Here is a 20,663-nt window from a genome sequence, read left to right on the forward strand (position 1 = left end):
TATGTGCACACAACTACTCAACCATTAGACCCCTTTTTCGTTCTGCCATTGGTTGGTTTTTACAGTTAAATGATCAAAGTCTTCACCAGACTTCACACATTTGCATTTTTTAAAACTGTGCACTTATTTAGTCCTTAAAATGCAATTCAATAAATGTGTGTGGTTGTGCAAATGACACTTCAGAAAATGGTCAAAAATAACACCAGATAATGTCAAATGTGCAGTCAATGGCTTTATATGTAGGTAGATTTACAAAAAAAAACTATTACACAAACAATATGCATAAACATATCAACTAGATTACTTCAATAGGTAATACTATCCATCACTATCTGTTGCAATTTCACATTACAGGTAGCAGCCAGCATCAACACATACAGTATCAGAGCAACAAAGGGGGACTTGTGCAGTAATACATTTCACTGGTCTGGTTCAGCATGTCACTTAGTTGGTTAGCAGAAGGCAAAAATAACAGAACCCAGATTCACCTGAGCCTTGTAGCTTCTTTAAGGGAAATCAACCTAAAATAGCCAAATACTAACAAATAATGGGTTTGAAAATAAAGTTAAAAATAGATTGCACATCCAATATTTATGTGCAGGTGCATGAGAAATGTGACGGTGACTGCTTGGAAGGTAAAATGTATGCAAGGGTTATTTATTGCAGGAGAACACAATGAAAGTTAATGCTGGTTTAGTCTTTCTTTGAGAGTTCTTGTTTTTCTGTGCTTCTTTGATCCTTCATTCAGTTCAGGCCTGTGAGGTTCAAAATGGTTCATGTGTGTAACATTGTCGTAATCAGATAAACCTGAAAACATGTCATCTATGGATTATCTTGATACTAGACAGAGTATGTGTTCTTTCTGATGGCGTGTGCAGTGTATAATGCACCGAGATTATAGGCTGTGAGTGTTACTGGATCCAGATGTTTAATCTGGTATATTTTCAACTGCTTATGTTAACTACAGTTTCCTACAGAGTTTGGTTGAGGGTTCTTTACTACTTCTTACTCGTTTCACCTCATTTGTGTATAATTTGGACCTTCACACAATAAACTAACTAGCAGATTTGGATGCAGACTGCACAGGGAGTTACCATCTGTGCTATACGATAACCATGCCAACTCCCAACAGTGTGACTGTAGCCAAGCAGGGAAATGAAGGCACAGAGGTGTGTTGTATATCCAACACACTCTGGTGGCTGTTAAAGGACTCAAGCAGGTTGTTATTAAAATGATAGTACAGGACATTGCCCTGATTATGGTCACATCTATAAAAAAAACTGTGGATGAGCAGTTGTTTAGAATTATCCACATGGCAACATAAACTGTATAGTATAATGTATGATCAGCATCTCCCTGTGGAGCTGGTGACACAGCCCAAGAGGCAAGACGTCATATAACCGGGCTGTGGTGCAGTTCACTTTCAGTTATAGCAGAGAGAAGATGTAATTACATTCTTGGGTTTTTTCTGACACAGAAAACCGTTTTAAAACCTTTAAATCAGGATTTGTTGAAGTCAACCATTTACAATGTCAACCAGGGTTTACTTTCATATACATAGGAATCACTGAATTAACAATGAACTGATCCCAGTACTGCTATAGAGACATACACAACATGTTTTTACATCACCTCTAATCTTATAACCTCAGTGTGAGTTAGGCATCAATCACCTGCTCTATATCACCAATGATGTGACAATTGAAATGATGTCAACAGAAACCGTTAAGACAAATGTTAAAGGTATAAAAGGATCCACCGATGGGAATTTAACTATAGGCTAGCAAATAAAATTAAAATATGATTGACATCAAAAGACTCTCCAAACATCTTGCTCTTATTTTCCATCACCCAGCATCCATATAATTTAATATATTAAATGTATCTATATATCTAAAAGTGCACACTCGGATTAATTCCATTGTAGTCAACGACAGATGATTTTTACTGCAGAAACCATGTGGAAAACCTAATATATTGGTAATAACATCAAAAAACGTAATTCCTTCTTCAATAACTAAACTGAAGAAATCAAATCTATATTAGATAACCATTGCAACACCAAAATGGATTTGTACCTTGTGCCTAAGTACAAAAGCTAAAGCACTAAATAAGCTGAATGCACTAATGTGCAAGAGGTATTTTAATGTTGTAGGTGGTTAAATTACAGCCATCAGGTACAGTAGTGGAGTAAAAAGTGCAATATGCCAGTGTTGAGAAGTAAAAGTATAAATTCTTGCAAAATGTAAATTAGGGTTGTTGCGATATACCGGTATTAAAGATAACCGTGATATTTAAATTGAACTATTGATATCATGTTAATAATACAAATATGATATTGTGTTAATAATCCAGCACCTCTTAAATCATTTATACAGGTATGGTGACAGACTCTCTTTCCACCTCCTTACACTCATATTTTGAGTATAATTCATTTGCCAAAAAGGAAGAAAAAACGCACAATAAACCAAGTTAAATTTGAATTTGACCGCTAGCATTATTATTAATATATTTTTTTTTTCAAATAACGGAATAATATTGTTCTTTTGGCCTTAATAGTCATGAAGTGAAAATCCGATATCCTGGTAGCCCTAATGTAAATGGTAAATCACTTTGCAGTGCCACAAATCTAAATCAACTTAGTTCCATTTCACTTCGAAAAAAGCTTAATTGGAAATTGGACTTTCCATCGATTTATTTCTGAGAAGGCGACATTGCTGAAAATCAGCTTTCAGTGATGGAAAGTAACTGTTTTGATACACAGCTATGTTGCTAAACCCAAACATGTGTTTTTTGTAAGTACTTTGCGGTGTATTGAATTCGATGCCCGATGCGCCATCAAACTTCATGAAGAGGGCTCTGAGTTCCCCCTAAGTAGTAGTCATTAGTAGTCATTGTTTTTAAGGAGGAAATTACATGTAAATGATGATGATTTTTAAGGATTTACTGGTCAGTTATCAGTTATAGTTTACAAAATGGCCCTTAGCTTAAATGCTAGTGTGTAGCTTATTTACAGAAAGAAAGAAGAAAGACGTTTAGTTTGACTGTCTGACTACAATAAAAGTGACCTGGTGAGCACTCGGTAACTCTGCTGCTCTCTCAGATTACATGTTTCTTCCGCCGTTGATGACGTTACCTCCTGGAGGAGCGATGTGGATGGAGTCTAGAATGGGCCGCAGTATCTGGCCAAAGGGTCTGGAGATGAAAAAAAGAGATTAGATTTTTTTAGACTGAAACATTACATAATAATTGCACTTTTATTTAGGCCTAAACCAAACATGTAAACCCTACTCATATGTAACTGCATATTAACAGACTGTATCCACTCTTCTTTCAGTTGGGTTAACAACGTGTTTTATCTCATGTCTTTTCCAAGAAATGCAATTTGTATTTTGCTCTCTGAACAAGTTTGAAATCTGTGCAACTTCACTCAAGATTGCGCGACAGCAGATTGACATATAAACACAGAATAGATAGTCCACATGTCACAATAATCCATACGTTCTCAGTGTACCTAAGGGTAGAGAAGCATATAATGAACATTTTAGCTGTTACTTTTAAGTGGAAAATTTGAAACAGGCAAAGACGACAGACTTGATTGAAGACATTGGCAGCTGACAGACTGTGAGTTTCACACTCACGTGGAGAGGACTTCCGATGGAAGGTCGGTGATGTAGGACGGGATGGACCCGCCCGTCAGGAACTGAGCCACCTCGTTGGTGAAGGTGTTGCAGTTGTGCTCAAACAGACGATACCTGTCACCTCTGAACAAGGGAGAGAATGGAAGAGAGTTAATGCATCAGGTAACAGCTTTCATATATTGTGACTAGTCAGCAACAAGTATGGTTAGACTCGTGAATTTAGCCACACAGTAGGATAAACAAACTTTGAGAACTTATTGGGAGTCCCAATTATTACTGGGAATTCTTCGGCTGGATAACAACTACTCGACCTGTATGTGCTTTCTCCCAGGGAAGAGAGGTAATCCATGAAGATCTCCTCAGACACTTCTGTCTCGCCCAGCTCCACCACTGTGTCTGGAGGCCCCAGCATCGTCCCACCCTGACAAACACACAGCAGGGAAATGGAAAAACGTTCACAACATTCACACATTTTATGAGAGCTGTTGAAAAGTGGTCCGATAGTTAAAAGAACAGATACTCTAGGCCAGGGGTCTTCAATGTTTTTCAGGCCAAGGACCCCCAAACTGATAGAGAGATGGAGCAGGGACCCCCGACTATATATATTGTATAAAATTGTGTTTTATATTAAACTGGGCCTAGTGCCATGTATAAACATACCTCTTTATTGTGCATTCAATACTAAGCTATTCAAATAATACACAGGTTCATATATTCATGTTTTTATTTTAAACATGTGCAAGGTACAGTGAGTAGGGAGGCCGTGCCACTGCCATTTAGAAACATACCCTGTCAGCTGATACCAATGCCAATATCAACATTGTCTGTCAATTGCATGATAATCATGCATACAAGCTATTCAAATTGACGTTTTTATATTAAACATAAATGTGGAAAATGAAAATGAGTGATGGCCTATTAGTGCCACTGCCATGCATACACATACCTGTTATCTTGCATACAATAGTAAACTATTAACCTGCAGTACCCCCTATAGGGGTCGCAGACCCCCTGTTGAAGACCTCTGCTCTAGGCCCATTGTGTTTGTGGTATTTCTCTGATTTGCATGGATAACAGCTAAAAGATAGATTAAATCAAGGGTAGATAAGGCTAGCGATATTCTTTATTTTTTGATTTTATCCATTTGTATATGTTATTTATTTATATATTTTTATATTCGATATTTTTTCTTAAAAAGATCAAAACCATCCATGCATTTATCCTATAAAAAAACTATTGTCTGTGTAGCCAAAGCAATGAGCCACACTGCCACACTGAGTGACAAATACCTTCATTACAATGAACTTTGGGAGCTGAAGTTTACTTTGAGTCAATCCCACCACTGCCAGAAATAATCACTACAAACCAAATGTGTCCTAATCCACAGCCGGTTTGATAAACAACTACACTGCCCAGCTGGTTAGGAAATAACTTTTTTTTAAATGAAACTAAAGATAGCTTTAGATGAAAACATGAAACAGTGGGCGTTTTAGCTTACAGTCCAAAAGAACACTGCTATTAACACTCATTGGTCCACACCCATTCAAAGCTGTACAGAATCAGCCTGTGCGCTGTAACTCTTGGTTTGCAGACGTTCCCTTCATGAGCTTGTTAAATGAAAGTTGTGAAAGGAGTCACAAGTTAGACTTACCGGCGAACAGCTGGAGATCCCCTCCCCTCCAAAGAAGAACTCATCACCGTATACCACTATGGCTGTGTGCCTGGTGGAAAAGCACAAAAAGAACACGGAACTAAATTCAGATCAGAACAATATTACCTGGATTTATTTAGAAATTGTAAGTCAGAGCCTTTTTACCAAATAACAAGCCACAAACCAGTTAGACAACCTAATAACTCACTTATTACACAGTAATGACAGACAATCTAGCTTTAGATAGACCCATGCTTGATTATTAATGTGGGATTAGTTATATCCGGTCTAATTATACTTCACTTTATGATTTCCAAAATTCAAAGTAAAACAAATAAAAGCATCACTTAAAATCAAAATGAGAACATCATTAGACACATTGTCAGTAGCTGTTTTCAGCAGGTTTATATGATTTATCAGGGGTTCTAATGCTGCTCTGGGATCATAAATAGGTTACTGGTCTACACCTGATGGATCCACACATTACATGAGAAGCAATGCTTTCATGATTTAGAAGGTCAATCTTTTAGATCCCGAGCAAGCCAGCTGTCAGAGTAACAGAAAGAAGCAGCGTACCATATACCATCCAGTTGCTTTCCTGTAACAAAAAGGGAAAAAGTTGTGAGGTAGATGATCTTCTCTGCAAGCAGCTCCGTGGAGCTGTAACGTTAGATTACAAGTTTATAGTTTGACGTCAACACTCATTAACGAACCATTCCTGAGAATGAACATAAATCACTCACGCTTTACAATATATTTTCAAAATAAATGTATTAAAAAATAACTAGACCTTGATGAGTTAATCAAAGATCGGTACACTGCACGGCAACAGCTTCATGCAAGCAACGTAACTATGCAAGCCACAGGAAGCATCTCCACCGGGTATGTGTTATTATCACTTATTAGTCCCCAAGGCCCGGCTGCATCGGATTTTGTATCTCTATACTTACCTAACATGATGGGGCTGAGGCTGCGAGCCATCCCTCTCGATAGATCATAAATGTATAGTTGTACATTGTATCGCGTAGCATTCTTGTCCATAATGTAAACCCCAAAATAGCTTTTTTTATTTTGTATTTTCGTCTGCTGAGCGACGGACATTTAACGGCACAGCTGACTGTGAGGTTTCCTGAATTATGTCATCACGTTTAAGAATACGTGGAACTCTTCCGATTCCACTGCTTTCAAAATAAAATATTTATGAAGAAACGTCCGCAACAACACACTGTAAACTATAGCGGAAGTTGTTTTATTTTGAAATCAAATGGTATATCTTCCGGCTTTACCCATGCTCCACTAAATTACTTGACATTTTAATTGTCGCTGGCAGCAGTGTTTGCTGCATTATGTACCACAACCAAAGAGCTTGTCACGAAGAAATGAGCAACTCAGTATCCCTTCCCTTCAGGTAACATAGACAAAGCCCTGAGACTTTAATTTTAATGTAATGCCCCACACTTCAGTCCTGTAGAAGAAGAAGAAGAAAATGAAAATGTTCCGTTGAATAAAGGTCATATTATAGTAACGTATTTCCTTCAAACAGAGACTGCTGTCTCGGCTTTTAAATATTATGGTTTATTGAACAACTAGCAAGTCCTCAAAGAAATTGGGACACCCACAAGACCCTGGTTGTGTCGTAATCCCTGATGACCACTGGAGGGCGCTGAACACAAATTATTTTAATCTGTGGTATACATTCCGAAGCAGAGGGTGGCGATAATGCAACAACAACTGTGGTTGTCAACCACCGATAAAAATCAAAAGAAGAAGAGTAGTTAGCCACAACGCCTCACTACCCCTGGACCAAAATAGACAGTAGAGGGCTGAGCAGCTGTGACATAAACCAGAAATGGCTTCCACCGGAGTTCTTCCCTTCATTAGAGGGGTAGACCTCAGTGGAAACGACTTCAAAGTAAGCAATATTTAATCATGTTTAAAGCCACCGGTGTTGAGCAATTAACACATTTAGCTAGCTAACGTTATCTCACAACAAACGGCTAACGGGTGAGCTCGATAAACACTAGCTTAGCTTAACGTTACTAGCGTTGGGCGTTAGCTAGTTGACAGCTTTTTGACTTGGACAACATAGCAGTCTTGTGTCGGCCATATGCGTCCTGTGGTTTACAGTTGTCTGTTTAGGGGAATGGGTTTGTTAAGGTAACATAACGTTACTTTACTTTGTACCCGGTTACATACTTCTGGGTAGTTTGTGATAACGTAGCTAGCTCTTGTTTCCAACGTCACGATAGCTAGCTAATTTAGCTCCACTGTTGGCTAACTCTGGCTGTCTGGATTAGAAACACAACCTTCGTGTCACAACATGTCAGCTTTCTCAGCGTTTGAAGAAAGCTGACAAGAATAAGGCCACAAACAATGACGTTAGCTAACGTTTTAGAGTGACTCAATGTCGTCATACTTGTGTTGGTTTTGACACACTGTGCGAGCTCAGTTTGGTAGACTGAAAAAGCAGCAGTGACAGCTGAGATCATCTGGCACGTATTTGAAACATTTCGCGTAATGTTGCTTAACGCTACCTTCCATGCTGGTATGGAAGTTATGTTAGTCCAGATAAGCTGTAGAAATAACTGGTTTATCTATCAGTTAGTAAATAGCTGATGTTCTCATTTAAAGTAGTGTAGAATGACATCATTTCCTGATACAAGTTGTGCCCAAGATCATATCGCCTGTTACATTTCATCTTTCTTACCCTGACTGTAGAAGATAATATAGACTGAACATCACGGTGTCTGCTGCACTTACTCATGTAGTTATTTGTACTGACCCATAAGGACGATGAAAATAATAAGGATGATGTCAACTTCTAATTTTGTATGTAGACGCATGCATTCAATTTACTGTTCTCATTCTTCTGTACTCACAAGGTTAATATGCAGTGTTTTATACATTTGGGCAATGACTTGGAAATTATTTAAAACTCTCTCCACCAATTCCATCACAATTGGACATTACAAAGACATATCATCCCTCCAATAAAGTCAATACTAGTATTACTGATGTCATTCTCTCTCCTCTTCATGTGTGTCTCCTACCTCTCTCCCCCATCTGTCCTCTACAGGGCGGGTACTTTCCAGAGCATGTCAAGTGTATGAGCAGTCTGCGATGGCTGAAACTGAACAGGACGGGCCTGTGCTACCTCCCAGAGGAGCTGGCGTCTCTGCAGAAGCTGGTGAGACATTTAGGGCTTTTTGCTGGTCGTATTGGCTTATCCTCACATCTCTAAATATACATTTATTAATATCATTGTTGTTTCTGATCTGTCCTCGAATCATTCTTCATTATAATGAATGGACACCCTTTAATTCCCCCTTTTTGATAATGTTTTGTTTTTTCCACTACCACAATGGTAATAGTGTTATTTTCTATATTGTCAGTAACAGTGTATTGTATGTATTTGTCAAAGGTTATTTTAATTGCTTTTGTTTTTTCTCAACCTATATTCATCTACTTTGATGGGCCATTTGTTGCTGCATTGTTGATAAAATACCTTCTTTACTTGATGTATGGGTAACAAAGGACATCACATCAGCAGATTGGTGCATTTTAACTGCACCTGATTAAGAACACGCACAGCCATACTTTAATCCCAAATATCTTTGATAGGATTATTTTATCTAAACCTCTGAAGCTGCAATCAGCCGGCCACTGTTAAAAGCTGATCATCATGCTCACGTGCTTGATCTTACCAGGTGTAAGTACATAAGATTAGTCTGTTATCGTGGCTAGGAGTCGCAGTGTCTGGGTTTTTTTTATCTGCCTTGATTTAATCCTGTTTGCAGTTAAATCATTTTATTTGGAGACAAATGGGCATTAGTGCAAGAAGTATATTGCACAGCAGTGACCGGGGCACCGTGTAGAGTGTTTTTATGGGGTTTTAGATAATGCTTTGTTTGTGTCTGTAAACAAAACCTCTTGTTTTTCCTTTTTTAGGAGCATCTTTCAGTCAGTCACAACAGCCTGACCACTTTGCATGGAGAACTGTCCAGCTTACCAAACCTTCGGGTAAGTGACACCCACACATGCATAAGAAAATACACATTGAGCACATGCCGATTTCTTCCACGAGCAATAAGAATAAGCACTGCCAATCTAATGCTTTGACTATGGCCTGTTTCTACTTGTACCAATGTGTAGTTATGATAGAGTCCTACATGTGTTTCACTATGTGTGCAGGCGGTGGTAGCCAGAGCCAACAACCTGAAAAACTCTGGAGTCCCCGATGACATCTTTCAGCTCGATGACCTCTCTGTGCTGGTACATAATAATATCTTACAATCCCCCCCTTCTCTGCTTATCAAACACTTGAATAGCTTTACACCTATTACCTTCACTCTTTCTCAGTTAATCGCAATAACAATACATTTCCTCCAGGACCTGAGTTACAATCAGCTGTCAGAGATCCCCCGGGACCTGGAGAACAGCAGGAACATGCTGGTGCTGAATCTGAGCCACAACAGCATTGACTCCATCCCCAACCAGCTGTTTATCAACCTGACAGACCTGCTGTATCTGGACCTGAGCGACAACAAGCTGGACAGCCTGCCACCGCAGATGAGACGCCTGGTTCACCTGCAGACACTCACACTGAACAACAACCCCTTGATGCATGCACAGTTGCGGTAAGAGGAAAATATTTGGTTTATTTTGTGTTACCTCTATCCCTAATCCTAAATTCATAGGCCTCATGTTAGGCCTAAATCGTTGTGGTAAATGTATTTAGAAAACAAAAATAGGCATTCATTTAATAATTCTCTGTTTGTCTGAGCAGCCAACTGCCAGCCATGGTGGCATTACAGACTCTCCATCTGAGGAACACCCAGAGGACCCAGAGCAACATGCCGACCAGCCTGGAGGGTCTGACACATTTAGCAGGTATCTCTCGCGCGCACACACACACACACACACACACACACACACACACACACACACACACACACACACACACACACACACACACACACACACACACACACACACACACACACACACACACACACACACACACACACACACACACACACCACTCTTGTTTCTTCCACATATTTAGGGATATTTTCCTTCTTACATTGACTGAGCCATATTGTAAATTTTTCACAAATGTGTCACTTTGTGTGTATCGTCCTACTCTCTGTCTGGAGAAACAAACTTTTTACGAGCATGTGTTCCCTTCTCTCTCTCCCAGATGTTGACCTGTCATGTAACGACCTGACTCGGTTGCCAGAGTGCCTCTATTCACTGGGCAGTTTGAAGAGACTCAACCTGAGCACTAATCAGATCTCAGAACTGTCCCTCTGCATTGACCAGTGGACTCAGCTGGAGACTCTTAACCTGAGCCGCAACCTGCTCACCTCACTGCCCGTAAGGACAATAATAATTACACCTCGCTGTTTTTACTACCAGTATTTAAAAAATCTGTGTCGATGGAGTTGTTTCAATATTAAACCACACATTATTGATTCTGTTTGGGTGGTGGCAGAAATATGAGAGATGAATATCTCGAGATCCGGGCAAACTGCCTGTATGGCTGATTACAGAGAAATATGTGAATGTGGGTGAACCAACCCTTTAAAGAGCAATCTATAATTTTGTTTGAGTAGTTATTCATATGTATTTACTTTTGTAATTTGTTTAAAATGTGTTAACGGTTTAAGTTTGCTTGTGTGTCTTCATCCAGTCTGCAATCTGTAAGCTGGCCAAACTGAAGAAGCTGTATGTAAACTCTAACAAACTGGACTTTGATGGGGTTCCGCCAGGCGTGGGCAAGCTGTCCAGCCTCACCGAGTTCATGGCCGCCAACAACAACCTGGAACTCATCCCAGAGGGCCTCTGCAGGTGAGTTAGACACAAAGTTTCAGGGTGAAGAGCCACCAGTTGAAATGATGCTATTTCCATTCTGCATTACTCGACTGACATTTTTTAGAATTGGCTGATACACGGCAACTTTATATTTGTAATCTCGATGTTTCCCTAAAAGGCTGAGTCTTTATGAAGAACCATTCAAAGTTAATTTTATAAGCCAAATTTAACAGCTGTGTAAAAATATATTGGTTATCTGTACAAGACACATTTTGTCACCACACAAGAATCATGTTGTGATTATGTGAACATGTGGTTTTGTGTTGTTTTCTAGGTGTGGCAAGCTGAAGAAGCTGGTGCTGAATAAAAACCGCCTAGTAACACTGCCTGAGGCCATCCACTTCTTGACTGATTTAGAGGTACAATACTAAAGCCACTTGTAAAGTAATCAAATAATACTGTACTATTGGGTAAATGGTGGATTAATGCGGGTTTGATTACTTTGTAACAGTGTCAAAAAGAGGAGTAACGTGACTGTAACCTCCCTCATTACTGGAGAGAAAAACACTGGACATGTTTTCATACTTTAGACTAAACGTATGTCACGATAGATGTAAGAAAGAAATAGGATACAGTTGGGCAAAGTAAATGTAATATTATGTGACATACAATAATTACATGAGACTTTTTTTATATGATTACTGTATAGTGATGTTGTAAATTAGATGAATTAATAATAATAAAAACATTAACAACACAATAAAATCATATAACAGTACATATCAAGTTTCTTACGGAATATTTAAAAAAGGTTATATACCGGACCTGAAGTGATGAAGCAATGAAACGTATATTGCTCTGTAACGTCACAATGCTGTCATCTAATACATATATTTCATTGAATATTACTTAATCGCCACAAATTCTTATTGTTAAAAAGAAAAAAGAATAACACAAATATGTTTCTATTAATATATCTCTCTGTAGGTTCTGGATGTACGCGAGAACCCCAACCTGGTGATGCCTCCCAAACCAGTGGACAGAGCAGCAGAGTGGTACAACATTGACTTCTCCCTGCAGAACCAGCTCCGGCTGGCCGGGGCCTCGCCTGCTACTGTAGCAGCTGCTGGAGGAGGTACGTGTATTCATACATCTATAGCTGTATGCGGAGGAGGCACATGAATGCACACAGTATCAGTGCCTTTTGTTCTTCTCGCAGTAAAACTTGAGTATTTTCAAAAGGCTTAAATCTCTATCTGTGTGTACACGTGTCCAGGAGCCAGCCCCCGAGATCCCCTGGCGAGGAAGATGAGGCTAAGGAGGAGGAAGGACTCTTCTCAGGACGATCAGGCAAAGCAGGTGCTGAAGGGCATGAGCGACGTTGCACAAGACAAGAAGAACATGGAGGTAAGGGGAAAGATGAAGAAGGATGTCAACACAGACCACAGGAACAATAATAAACACAATAGAATTCATTTACATTTTATTTACTAAGAAATCTGCTAATTTTGCAGGAGAACGGGGATTTGAAATATGGTGATTTAAAGGTCCGGCGCTGGGACAAGAGTCTAGAGAAACCTCATCTGGACTACTCTGAGTTCTATATGGAGGATGTGGGGCAGGTAATGTATGTGTGTGTGTGTGTGTGCACTCTCGTTTCTTAGCTACAACCAACCAATATGCCGAATTAGATTGTTCTTCTGTGCATTGTTCAGGTTATTTTATCAGTGTACATATCTCCTCTGTTTCCTCGTCCTACAGGTTCCAGGTGTATCAGTGTGGCAGATAGAGAACTTTGTTCCGATGCTAGTGGACGAAGCTTTCCATAGCAAGTTCTATGAGGCTGATTGCTACATCATCCTCAAGGTAACGCATCAAATCTGCCGTCATTTACGGGCGATACGTGTCAGCAGACTGTACGGACTGTCGTTACTTTGATTATCATCAGACAAATTGGGATAATCAAACGACATGGGTCGTCTTTCTGTTGCGATTGTAGACTTTCCTGGATGACAACGGTGCATTGAACTGGCACATCTACTACTGGATCGGCCAGGAAGCCACGCTTGACAAGAAGGCCGGCTCTGCCATCCATGCCGTCAACCTCCGAAATTTCCTTGGAGCAGAGTGCAGGACGATACGGGAGGAGATGGGAGATGAGAGCGACGAGTTCAGCGCTGTATGTATAAATATAGTGTGCAGACAGTGCTAGTATATCATGGGGCACACAGAGATATACACAAATAACTAGCAAGAAACTTCTGATCCATCAAAGCTTAGCTTAAGTTGAAATCCTTCTGCTTCACAGTTAAATATTTAATCTAACTTTATTTTTCTTTTATTGGACATGATACAGTAACTCTCTCTATATCGGTATGAATAACCAACCACTACCTGCTGCTGTAAAGTGCTTTTTGTCTCATGTGCAGGTGTTTAACAATCAGATCTCCTACATTGAGGGAGGAACAGCCAGCGGATTCTACACTGTGGAGGACACACACTATTCTGTCAGGTAAGCTAGAAGGACGTTTTTCTTTTTTTTTAAATCTCATCTTGCATCATTTCCGTCAGTATTCTTTTTTTTTAAAGTTGTGTCAAATGTATAATGTTATTTATCTTTTGCTTTTATTTATTGCAATTTTGTCAGAAACACGTTTATAACTTTATTTTGAAAAGCTGCTGAAAATGAAGTTTATTTGGAGTCTGAATTAATTGTGTCAGCTTATATCTTTCACATTCAGCTGTAATTTATTCAAATAAGATGCTCTTTTGTCTGGAAATATATTTTTAAATCAGGTTTTAATCATTTTGTGTGTCTATCAGGTTGTACAGAGTCTACGGGAAGAAAAACATCCGACTGGAGTCTGTACCTGTGAAGGCCTCCTCCCTCGACCCACGGTAACTCTCGCCACCCTTTCTGCCTTGTACACCATGACGTAACACATGTATAGTTTGCTACACACTCCCTGCTTTCTAATACTTTGACATAATCACTGCATTTACTGTAGACCTGCAGTTAATTAATTGTTTTTTCCATTTGGCAGGTATGTCTTCCTGTCGGACACGGGGCTGGACCTCTTTATCTGGAGAGGAGCCAACGCTACTCTCAGCAGCACCACGAAGGCGAGGTAGGACAAAAATCAATAAGTAACAAACTTATTGCCACTTCTAATGAAAATCTCAAGCTGGTTTCCATGTTACGCTCACAGTTTAACATGAAAAAACTTGTGATGCAAAGTGTGCGTTGTGTTCATCTTTCAGGTTATTTGCAGAAAAGATCAATAAGAATGAGCGGAAGGGGAAGGCAGAGATCACAACCCTCATGCAGAACCAGGAGCCTCCGGAGTTCTGGGAAGTCCTGGGAGGACAACCAGAGGAGATCAAGAAACATGTACCAGATGACTTTTCTCCAGTTAGACCTAAACTGTACAAGGTAAGTCTTTATACAGTACTACCCCATGACTGACTTTATCCTGTTAACATGGTCTACAGTAGAAGTATTCATGCAGTATTAACGGAGCGTAGGTGGTCAGTGTCGTAGGAGGTTTCCAAGGTTCGGTTTCTGCTTCATCACAGGCTTGAAGTCATGGTAACTGTGTTTTTGTGCAGTATGTGGGATAGGCCAAATACCAAAAATGCTGAATGAAAAGTTGCTGCTATAGTAAGATCTGCTATCACTACCACCGGAGGTTATTATATTTTGGTTCATCACGCACACACCCGTCCCTGTCACAAACACTACCCCACTCATTCACCCTCTGTTCAAATGGTGACAACGCTGAAATCCAAGATGGCTGCTTCATGTATTTAGCGTCTTTTTTCACAAGTGAATTGAAATGAACTAATGGTGGAACTGGAAGTGAATATTATGTTGTTTTGGGGATTTATTTGGGGTTTATCTGGAAGAAATCCTCTTCTCTTGTAGTTTCTGCAAGATTTTCTGCCTGCACAGATGCTTCAGTAACAAAATGTCTGTGCAACGACAACAGGAGCTCTCCTTCATGTCATAACAGACGGCATTGCTCGAGAGGAAATTCAAAACAATCCTGTGATGTTTTCTCTATCATTGTGCTGTAGGTGGGCTTGGGTCTGGGCTACCTGGAGCTGCCACAGATCAACTACAAACTCTCAGTCGAGCACAAAGACCACAAGATCAAACTGGACACTTCGCCAGAGATGAGACTGGTATGTTCATCTGCTGCATATTCACTAGAAGGCATGATTACACACAAAATGTTTAAACATGTATTTTTCCTCCTTCACTTTTTTTTTTTACATCTTCATTCCATATTCCCATCCCTCTTCTCAGGTGCAATCTCTGCTGGACACAAAAGGCGTGTACATCCTGGACTGCTGGTCTGACGTGTTCATCTGGATCGGGAGGAAGTCTCCACGTCTCGTCCGAGCCGCTGCCTTAAAACTGGCTCAGGAGATCTGCTCCATGCTGCATCGGCCCAAACATGCCTGCGTCATCCGCAACCTGGAGGGCACCGAGTGCCAGGTAATACCGCACCACTTAAAATGCTGCTGCTGCACACTCGAGGCTGTGGGAAGTAAACATGTTATGATAGCAAAATCCATTTTGAAAACTAATACCATCCACTTGCTTTACCTGCTGTTTTGGTCTAGCAGTATATAAATACACATTACTGGCCACTTATAGCCTCGCAAATAAATGGATGATCACTTGTGTGCAATTCTGCAAGAAGGAAGAAAAGGTCTTAAATGTGATGTTGCTCTTTAAAAGGTTTATTTACACCCTTTGAAATACGTTTACTTCATTTGAGAGAAGGGACAGTGCAAATTATTAAATGCACAATAAAATAATAATAAATATGTAGAACAATAAACAAGCAGGGCATATAGATAGCTGCAGCAAAGAGAGTTTAGTGCTGAGTATGCATTCATTATTCATTGTTTTCATTTGTTACTGACAGATCTAGGTATTTTATGTTTAGACTGAACAGGAGTGGACCAGGAGTAGAATGTGAAGTACTACCTGCATATTATTACTGTGCATATCAAATCGGTTAAATGCTGTTATTAAGTGTATATTATATTCTCCATATGGTATAATTTAATGTTAGTTGCTCTTCTTCCTCTTCCTCAGGTGTTTAAGTCCAAGTTTAAGAACTGGGATGATGTGTTGAAGGTGGACTACACCAGAGCAGCTGAGACTGTACAAAACAAGGACAACCTACAGGGCAAGGTCAGTGATGCATATATACATATATATATGTGTGTGGGTGTGTGTGTGTGGCCCCCACATTGAGTGTTTATCTGTCTCTCTCAGGTGAAGAAGGACGCGGAGAAGAAAGACCAGATGAAAGCTGACCTCACAGCCCTCTTCCTTCCCAGGCAGCCAGCCATGCCCCTCACTGAGGTAACAACACACGCACGGACGTTATTATTTTCACTGTTGATTGGTGAATCAAGCAAACCTCCACTTCATACATATTCATCGTTTCTGTCTAGGCTGAACAACTGATGGAGGAATGGAATGAGGATCTAGACGGCATGGAAGGATTTGTGTTGGAGGGAAAGAAGTTTGCTCGCCTGCCTGAGGAGGAGTTTGGCCACTTCCACACCCAGGACTGCTACGTCTTCCTCTGCAGGTAGGGATGAGCAATGGTGTCCAGAATACACTCACACATGCAAGAGAACATGCTCCACTGGCTTGAAACTGTACTGTCAAAGTGAGTCATTGTCCTGCACTAATCTCATTCTGCTTGTGTAGATACTGGGTGCCTGTGGAGTATGAAGACGAGGAGAAGGAGAAGAAGGAGGGGGAAGGCGGTGAAGGAAGAAGAGCAGCAGCAGCAGCAGAGGAGGAAGAGGACAAACAGCCCGAGGAGGACTTCCAGTGTGTTGTGTATTTCTGGCAGGGCAGGCAGGCCTCCAACATGGGCTGGCTCACTTTCACCTTCTCGCTGCAGAAGAAGTTTGAGAGTCTTTTCCCTGGAAAGCTGAAGGTATCTGGATAGATTTGTACACATTCTTGGACATTGTCACGCTTAAAATCAGACTTTTAGCATAAAATGTTTTACAATTTAATGCTGAATTGATAACATAGCCTTTCTTGCTGTTTAGGTGGTGCGTATGACGCAGCAGCAGGAGAACCTCAAGTTCCTGTCCCATTTCAAGAGGAAGTTTATCATCCACAAAGGGAAGAGGAAACAGAAGACTGACTCCGCTCAGCCCTCCCTCTACCACACACGCACCAATGGCAGCGCACTTTGCAGCAGGTAGACCTTTCATAATAGCACTGTCACTCAAGCTTCCTCCAGAGAAGTCTGGTTAGCGAGTTCACAGAAGAGTTTTTTTCTTTAATGTCATTTTTCTAATCTCTCTCTTAGGACCATCCAGATTGGAACAGATTCCAGCAACCTCAACTCAGAGTTCTGCTTCATTCTCAAGGTTGTGATCTTGGCAACGCAACAATAATTTGTATCAAGTACCACCAGAGATGTCTACTGTGTGTCCTCCTACTTTTGTACTTGAAGACCAAAAGTGTCTGCCAGGTCGCTGATTAACGGTATTTGTTTTCTGCAGGTTCCGTTTGAGAGCACAGACAACCAGGGCATCGTCTACACCTGGGTGGGACGAGCTGCTGACCCCGACGAAGCCAAACTGGCCGAGGACATCATGAACTGCATGTTTGATGAAACATACAGCAAACAGGTAAATGAGTATGTGTACCTTAGTTGAGAGAAATACTTTAGCTTCTGTGAAGTGTCTTTCTGTGTTTTGTTTTTTTAAAAACGTCTCTCAAAAATAGATTCAGCATGAAAGCATATTGTGTCAAGCTTCAATAAGTGTGTCTCGTAGGTAATTAATGAGGGGGAGGAGCCGGAGAACTTCTTCTGGGTGGGGATCGGCTCTCAGAAGCAGTACGATGAAGATGCAGACTATATGAAATACGCTCGGCTCTTCAGGTGGGTGAATATTATCTGTCAGTAATATGAAGTCATTATAGTTGAAAGAAGTGCGTTTAGATGAGTATGCAATACTAATACTAACTTCTTTTCTCTACTTTCTGTATCCATCTCCCCTCTCGCTCATATCACTCTCCTTTCCTTCGATGGTTAATTTCCCACTCTTTATCTCCTCTCCTCTCCCTCAGGTGTTCAAATGAGAAGGGTTATTTCTCTGTGTCGGAGAAGTGCTCCGACTTCTGTCAGGACGACCTGGCCGATGATGATATCATGTTGCTGGACAACGGCAAAGAGGTAACAATTCATCCTTGATTTATCTGAATGTCCACAGTGAAATCTGTTTGATTTACATTGATATACATTTTTCCCTAATATCCTTGTTTCCCATCAGGTGTACATGTGGGTCGGTACTCAGACCAGCCAGGTGGAGATCAAACTTAGTCTCAAAGCCTGCCAGGTTAGTGACAAACTGCCGTTTGTGTGTACATGCACCTACATTTTTTTGTTTGTTTGTGTGTGTATATATATGTGTTCAAACATGTTTTGGTGTTATACATCCATATCCACATCTTACTAATCCTTTTCCTCTCTAGGTTTACATCCAGCACATGCGCTCTAAGGACACTGAACACCCCAGGAAGCTACGACTGGTGCGAAAGGGGAACGAGCCGCACTGCTTCAGCCGCTGCTTCCACGCCTGGGGAGCGTTCAAAACCACCCTTGCATAGACGAACACATGCACAGAAAGCGCTCAAACGTGTATCAGATTTATTTGCTGTCATGTCATTTTGTACCAGTAGGAAGATGATCGTGATGAGGATGATGTCTATGCCTAACCCTAGCTTTGCCTGAGCTCTGATTGCTTCCCCCGCCCTCACCCTCCTGCTCAGCGCTGCTGTTTAACAGCCTCTTAACCAACAGGTTACAATCCGAATCTGCCAAAATTCAAGTTTAGCACAACATCCCAATCAGGGAAAAATCTTCTGGTCAAGAAGCTGTTTCCCCGTCTTTGGAACAAACGGCTAAATATCACTCTTTTTCTACAAGCTTTTTTAGCAGCAAGTCTGAATACTGTTGTTAACTGAAAGAAGAGAATTACGTTTTGAGATGAAAATATGTCTACGGTGTACAGAGGCTTTATATAAACTTAAGGGAGTTGAATGCCCTAACATATCAATCTGTTCTGCTGCTTTGACTTGGCTCGTGCTGCATGGTCAACAGGTTTCAGTGGAGGAGGGGTTAAATGCTCACTCTGGTATTTACAATCCCGGACCCTTTTTTCCCCCTGACTGACTAATAGGGACAACAGTTTCTGTCTTGGCATTTTGGAAAGAGTCTCACTCAAGGAGAAGTCTCGTTCTGAATTGTTGCCTGATCTGTTCGAGGAGTAATACCGGATCAATTTAAAAAATTGTTGTCCCCATTAGTCACTTGGACCCAAAAACATGGGAAAATAGGGTCCAGGTTTAGAAATACCAAAATGACCCTTTAAGTGCTGGTTACTGCAGGAGTCCCTCCTCCATGCTTGGCTCCATCTTGTGCTGCTCATTTGAGGAAGTTTAAAGCAGATACAAGTTTAATATTTACAGTTCTTTTTTTCATCATTTAGGGACTAAACAGAAAAACGCACTATAATACATTTTCTGAAGAATGTCGGTTTCTACATATATTTTCCTGTTGTGCGGACTATACATGTGTTTGTGTCTTTACCCTGTGCGCCTTCACTGAATTAGGAAACGGGCCCTTTCCCCAGAGTCTGATGGTCTCACCTCGTCGAACTCCAACCAAGCAAAATGTTACTTTTTTTTTTAATGTAAAGATGCTCTGGACGGTCATTTGTTGAACGGTTACATTTATCTGGCCAAAGAAGTCTTGAGCAGAGGTGCGGGTCCAAGTTATCGTGTGAGACGGAGCTTTAAGGACAGATGTTAAACCATGGAATCAGTAGAGCCCAGGAGATACTGAAGCTAAATGATACTGTATTCAACTTGTCTTGTTTATTTTTTTTGCTCTTTGGGAAAGGGAGGGCAAAAACAGCTGAAGACTTTATTTCTAAAATATAAATGCCTGTCGTTTCTTAAAACTACAGGCATCATGTTTAAAATTCGCCAGGTTTAGAAATTTGTCACATTTTTTTCATCTTTTTTTTTAAATATGTTTCTCGTTTTGGAACAAAAGACTATTTTGTTTTTTGGCAGATTTTAACGGGAGTTGTTATGCACCATATGAGAGATATATCTTAGTAAATATAGTGACTTCTCCCTCCACTGATCTCAAATCAGTCATTTGTATGGTTAACAGATGAGTTCTGGTCAGTTTAATCTGGATCAGTGCCTCCAGGGTCAGCGTTTAAGTACAGAACTGCTGCAGTGCTTCTTATCATGTGACCTTTGTAGTGTGCAGGCGTTGGTCCAAGCAAGATCTGTCTGTACCATATTCTCAAATGGCTGCAACTACCATCATTTGGTTTCTTTATACTCGATTTTGTGGGGTGAATTGTATGCCTGATGGTGTGTTTGAGTCCGACACATATAGTATGTGTGTTTATGAATATGTGCACATGCTCCTGATGCCACCTGCAGATGCTTTATTTATGTATTTTATATTAAAATAAAATCTCAC

General features: G+C 40.5%; 2 protein-coding genes across 2 annotated transcripts; one reads left to right on the forward strand and one right to left on the reverse strand.

Moving 5' to 3' along the window:
• Positions 1 to 219: 219 nt before the first annotated feature.
• On the reverse strand, positions 220 to 6,393 carry desi1a (desumoylating isopeptidase 1a; the record flags this gene model as incomplete). The annotated part of the gene is made up of 6 exons (XM_079178201.1): positions 220 to 3,195; positions 3,642 to 3,764; positions 3,953 to 4,062; positions 5,293 to 5,362; positions 5,869 to 5,890; positions 6,243 to 6,393. 6 exons carry the CDS (start codon positions 6,391 to 6,393, stop codon positions 3,105 to 3,107), a joined length of 567 nt encoding a protein of 188 aa, XP_079034327.1. The 3' UTR covers positions 220 to 3,104.
• Positions 6,394 to 7,089: 696 nt separating this feature from the next.
• On the forward strand, positions 7,090 to 20,663 carry flii (FLII actin remodeling protein). Its single transcript, XM_079178107.1, has 31 exons — positions 7,090 to 7,204; positions 8,369 to 8,479; positions 9,241 to 9,312; positions 9,484 to 9,564; positions 9,682 to 9,929; positions 10,079 to 10,182; positions 10,493 to 10,668; positions 10,985 to 11,142; positions 11,441 to 11,525; positions 12,094 to 12,241; positions 12,383 to 12,513; positions 12,621 to 12,728; positions 12,868 to 12,972; positions 13,106 to 13,285; positions 13,536 to 13,618; positions 13,930 to 14,004; positions 14,151 to 14,234; positions 14,368 to 14,539; positions 15,184 to 15,291; positions 15,416 to 15,607; positions 16,217 to 16,315; positions 16,400 to 16,489; positions 16,582 to 16,721; positions 16,844 to 17,078; positions 17,197 to 17,351; positions 17,463 to 17,523; positions 17,659 to 17,787; positions 17,935 to 18,041; positions 18,230 to 18,335; positions 18,433 to 18,498; positions 18,635 to 20,663. Exons 1-31 carry the CDS (start codon positions 7,142 to 7,144, stop codon positions 18,767 to 18,769), a joined length of 3,807 nt encoding a protein of 1,268 aa, XP_079034233.1. The 5' UTR covers positions 7,090 to 7,141; the 3' UTR covers positions 18,770 to 20,663.

The sequence above is a fragment of the Pholis gunnellus genome, assembly GCF_910591455.1.
Source record: "Pholis gunnellus genome assembly, chromosome: 17".
Classification (NCBI taxonomy): Eukaryota; Metazoa; Chordata; class Actinopteri; order Perciformes; family Pholidae; genus Pholis; species Pholis gunnellus.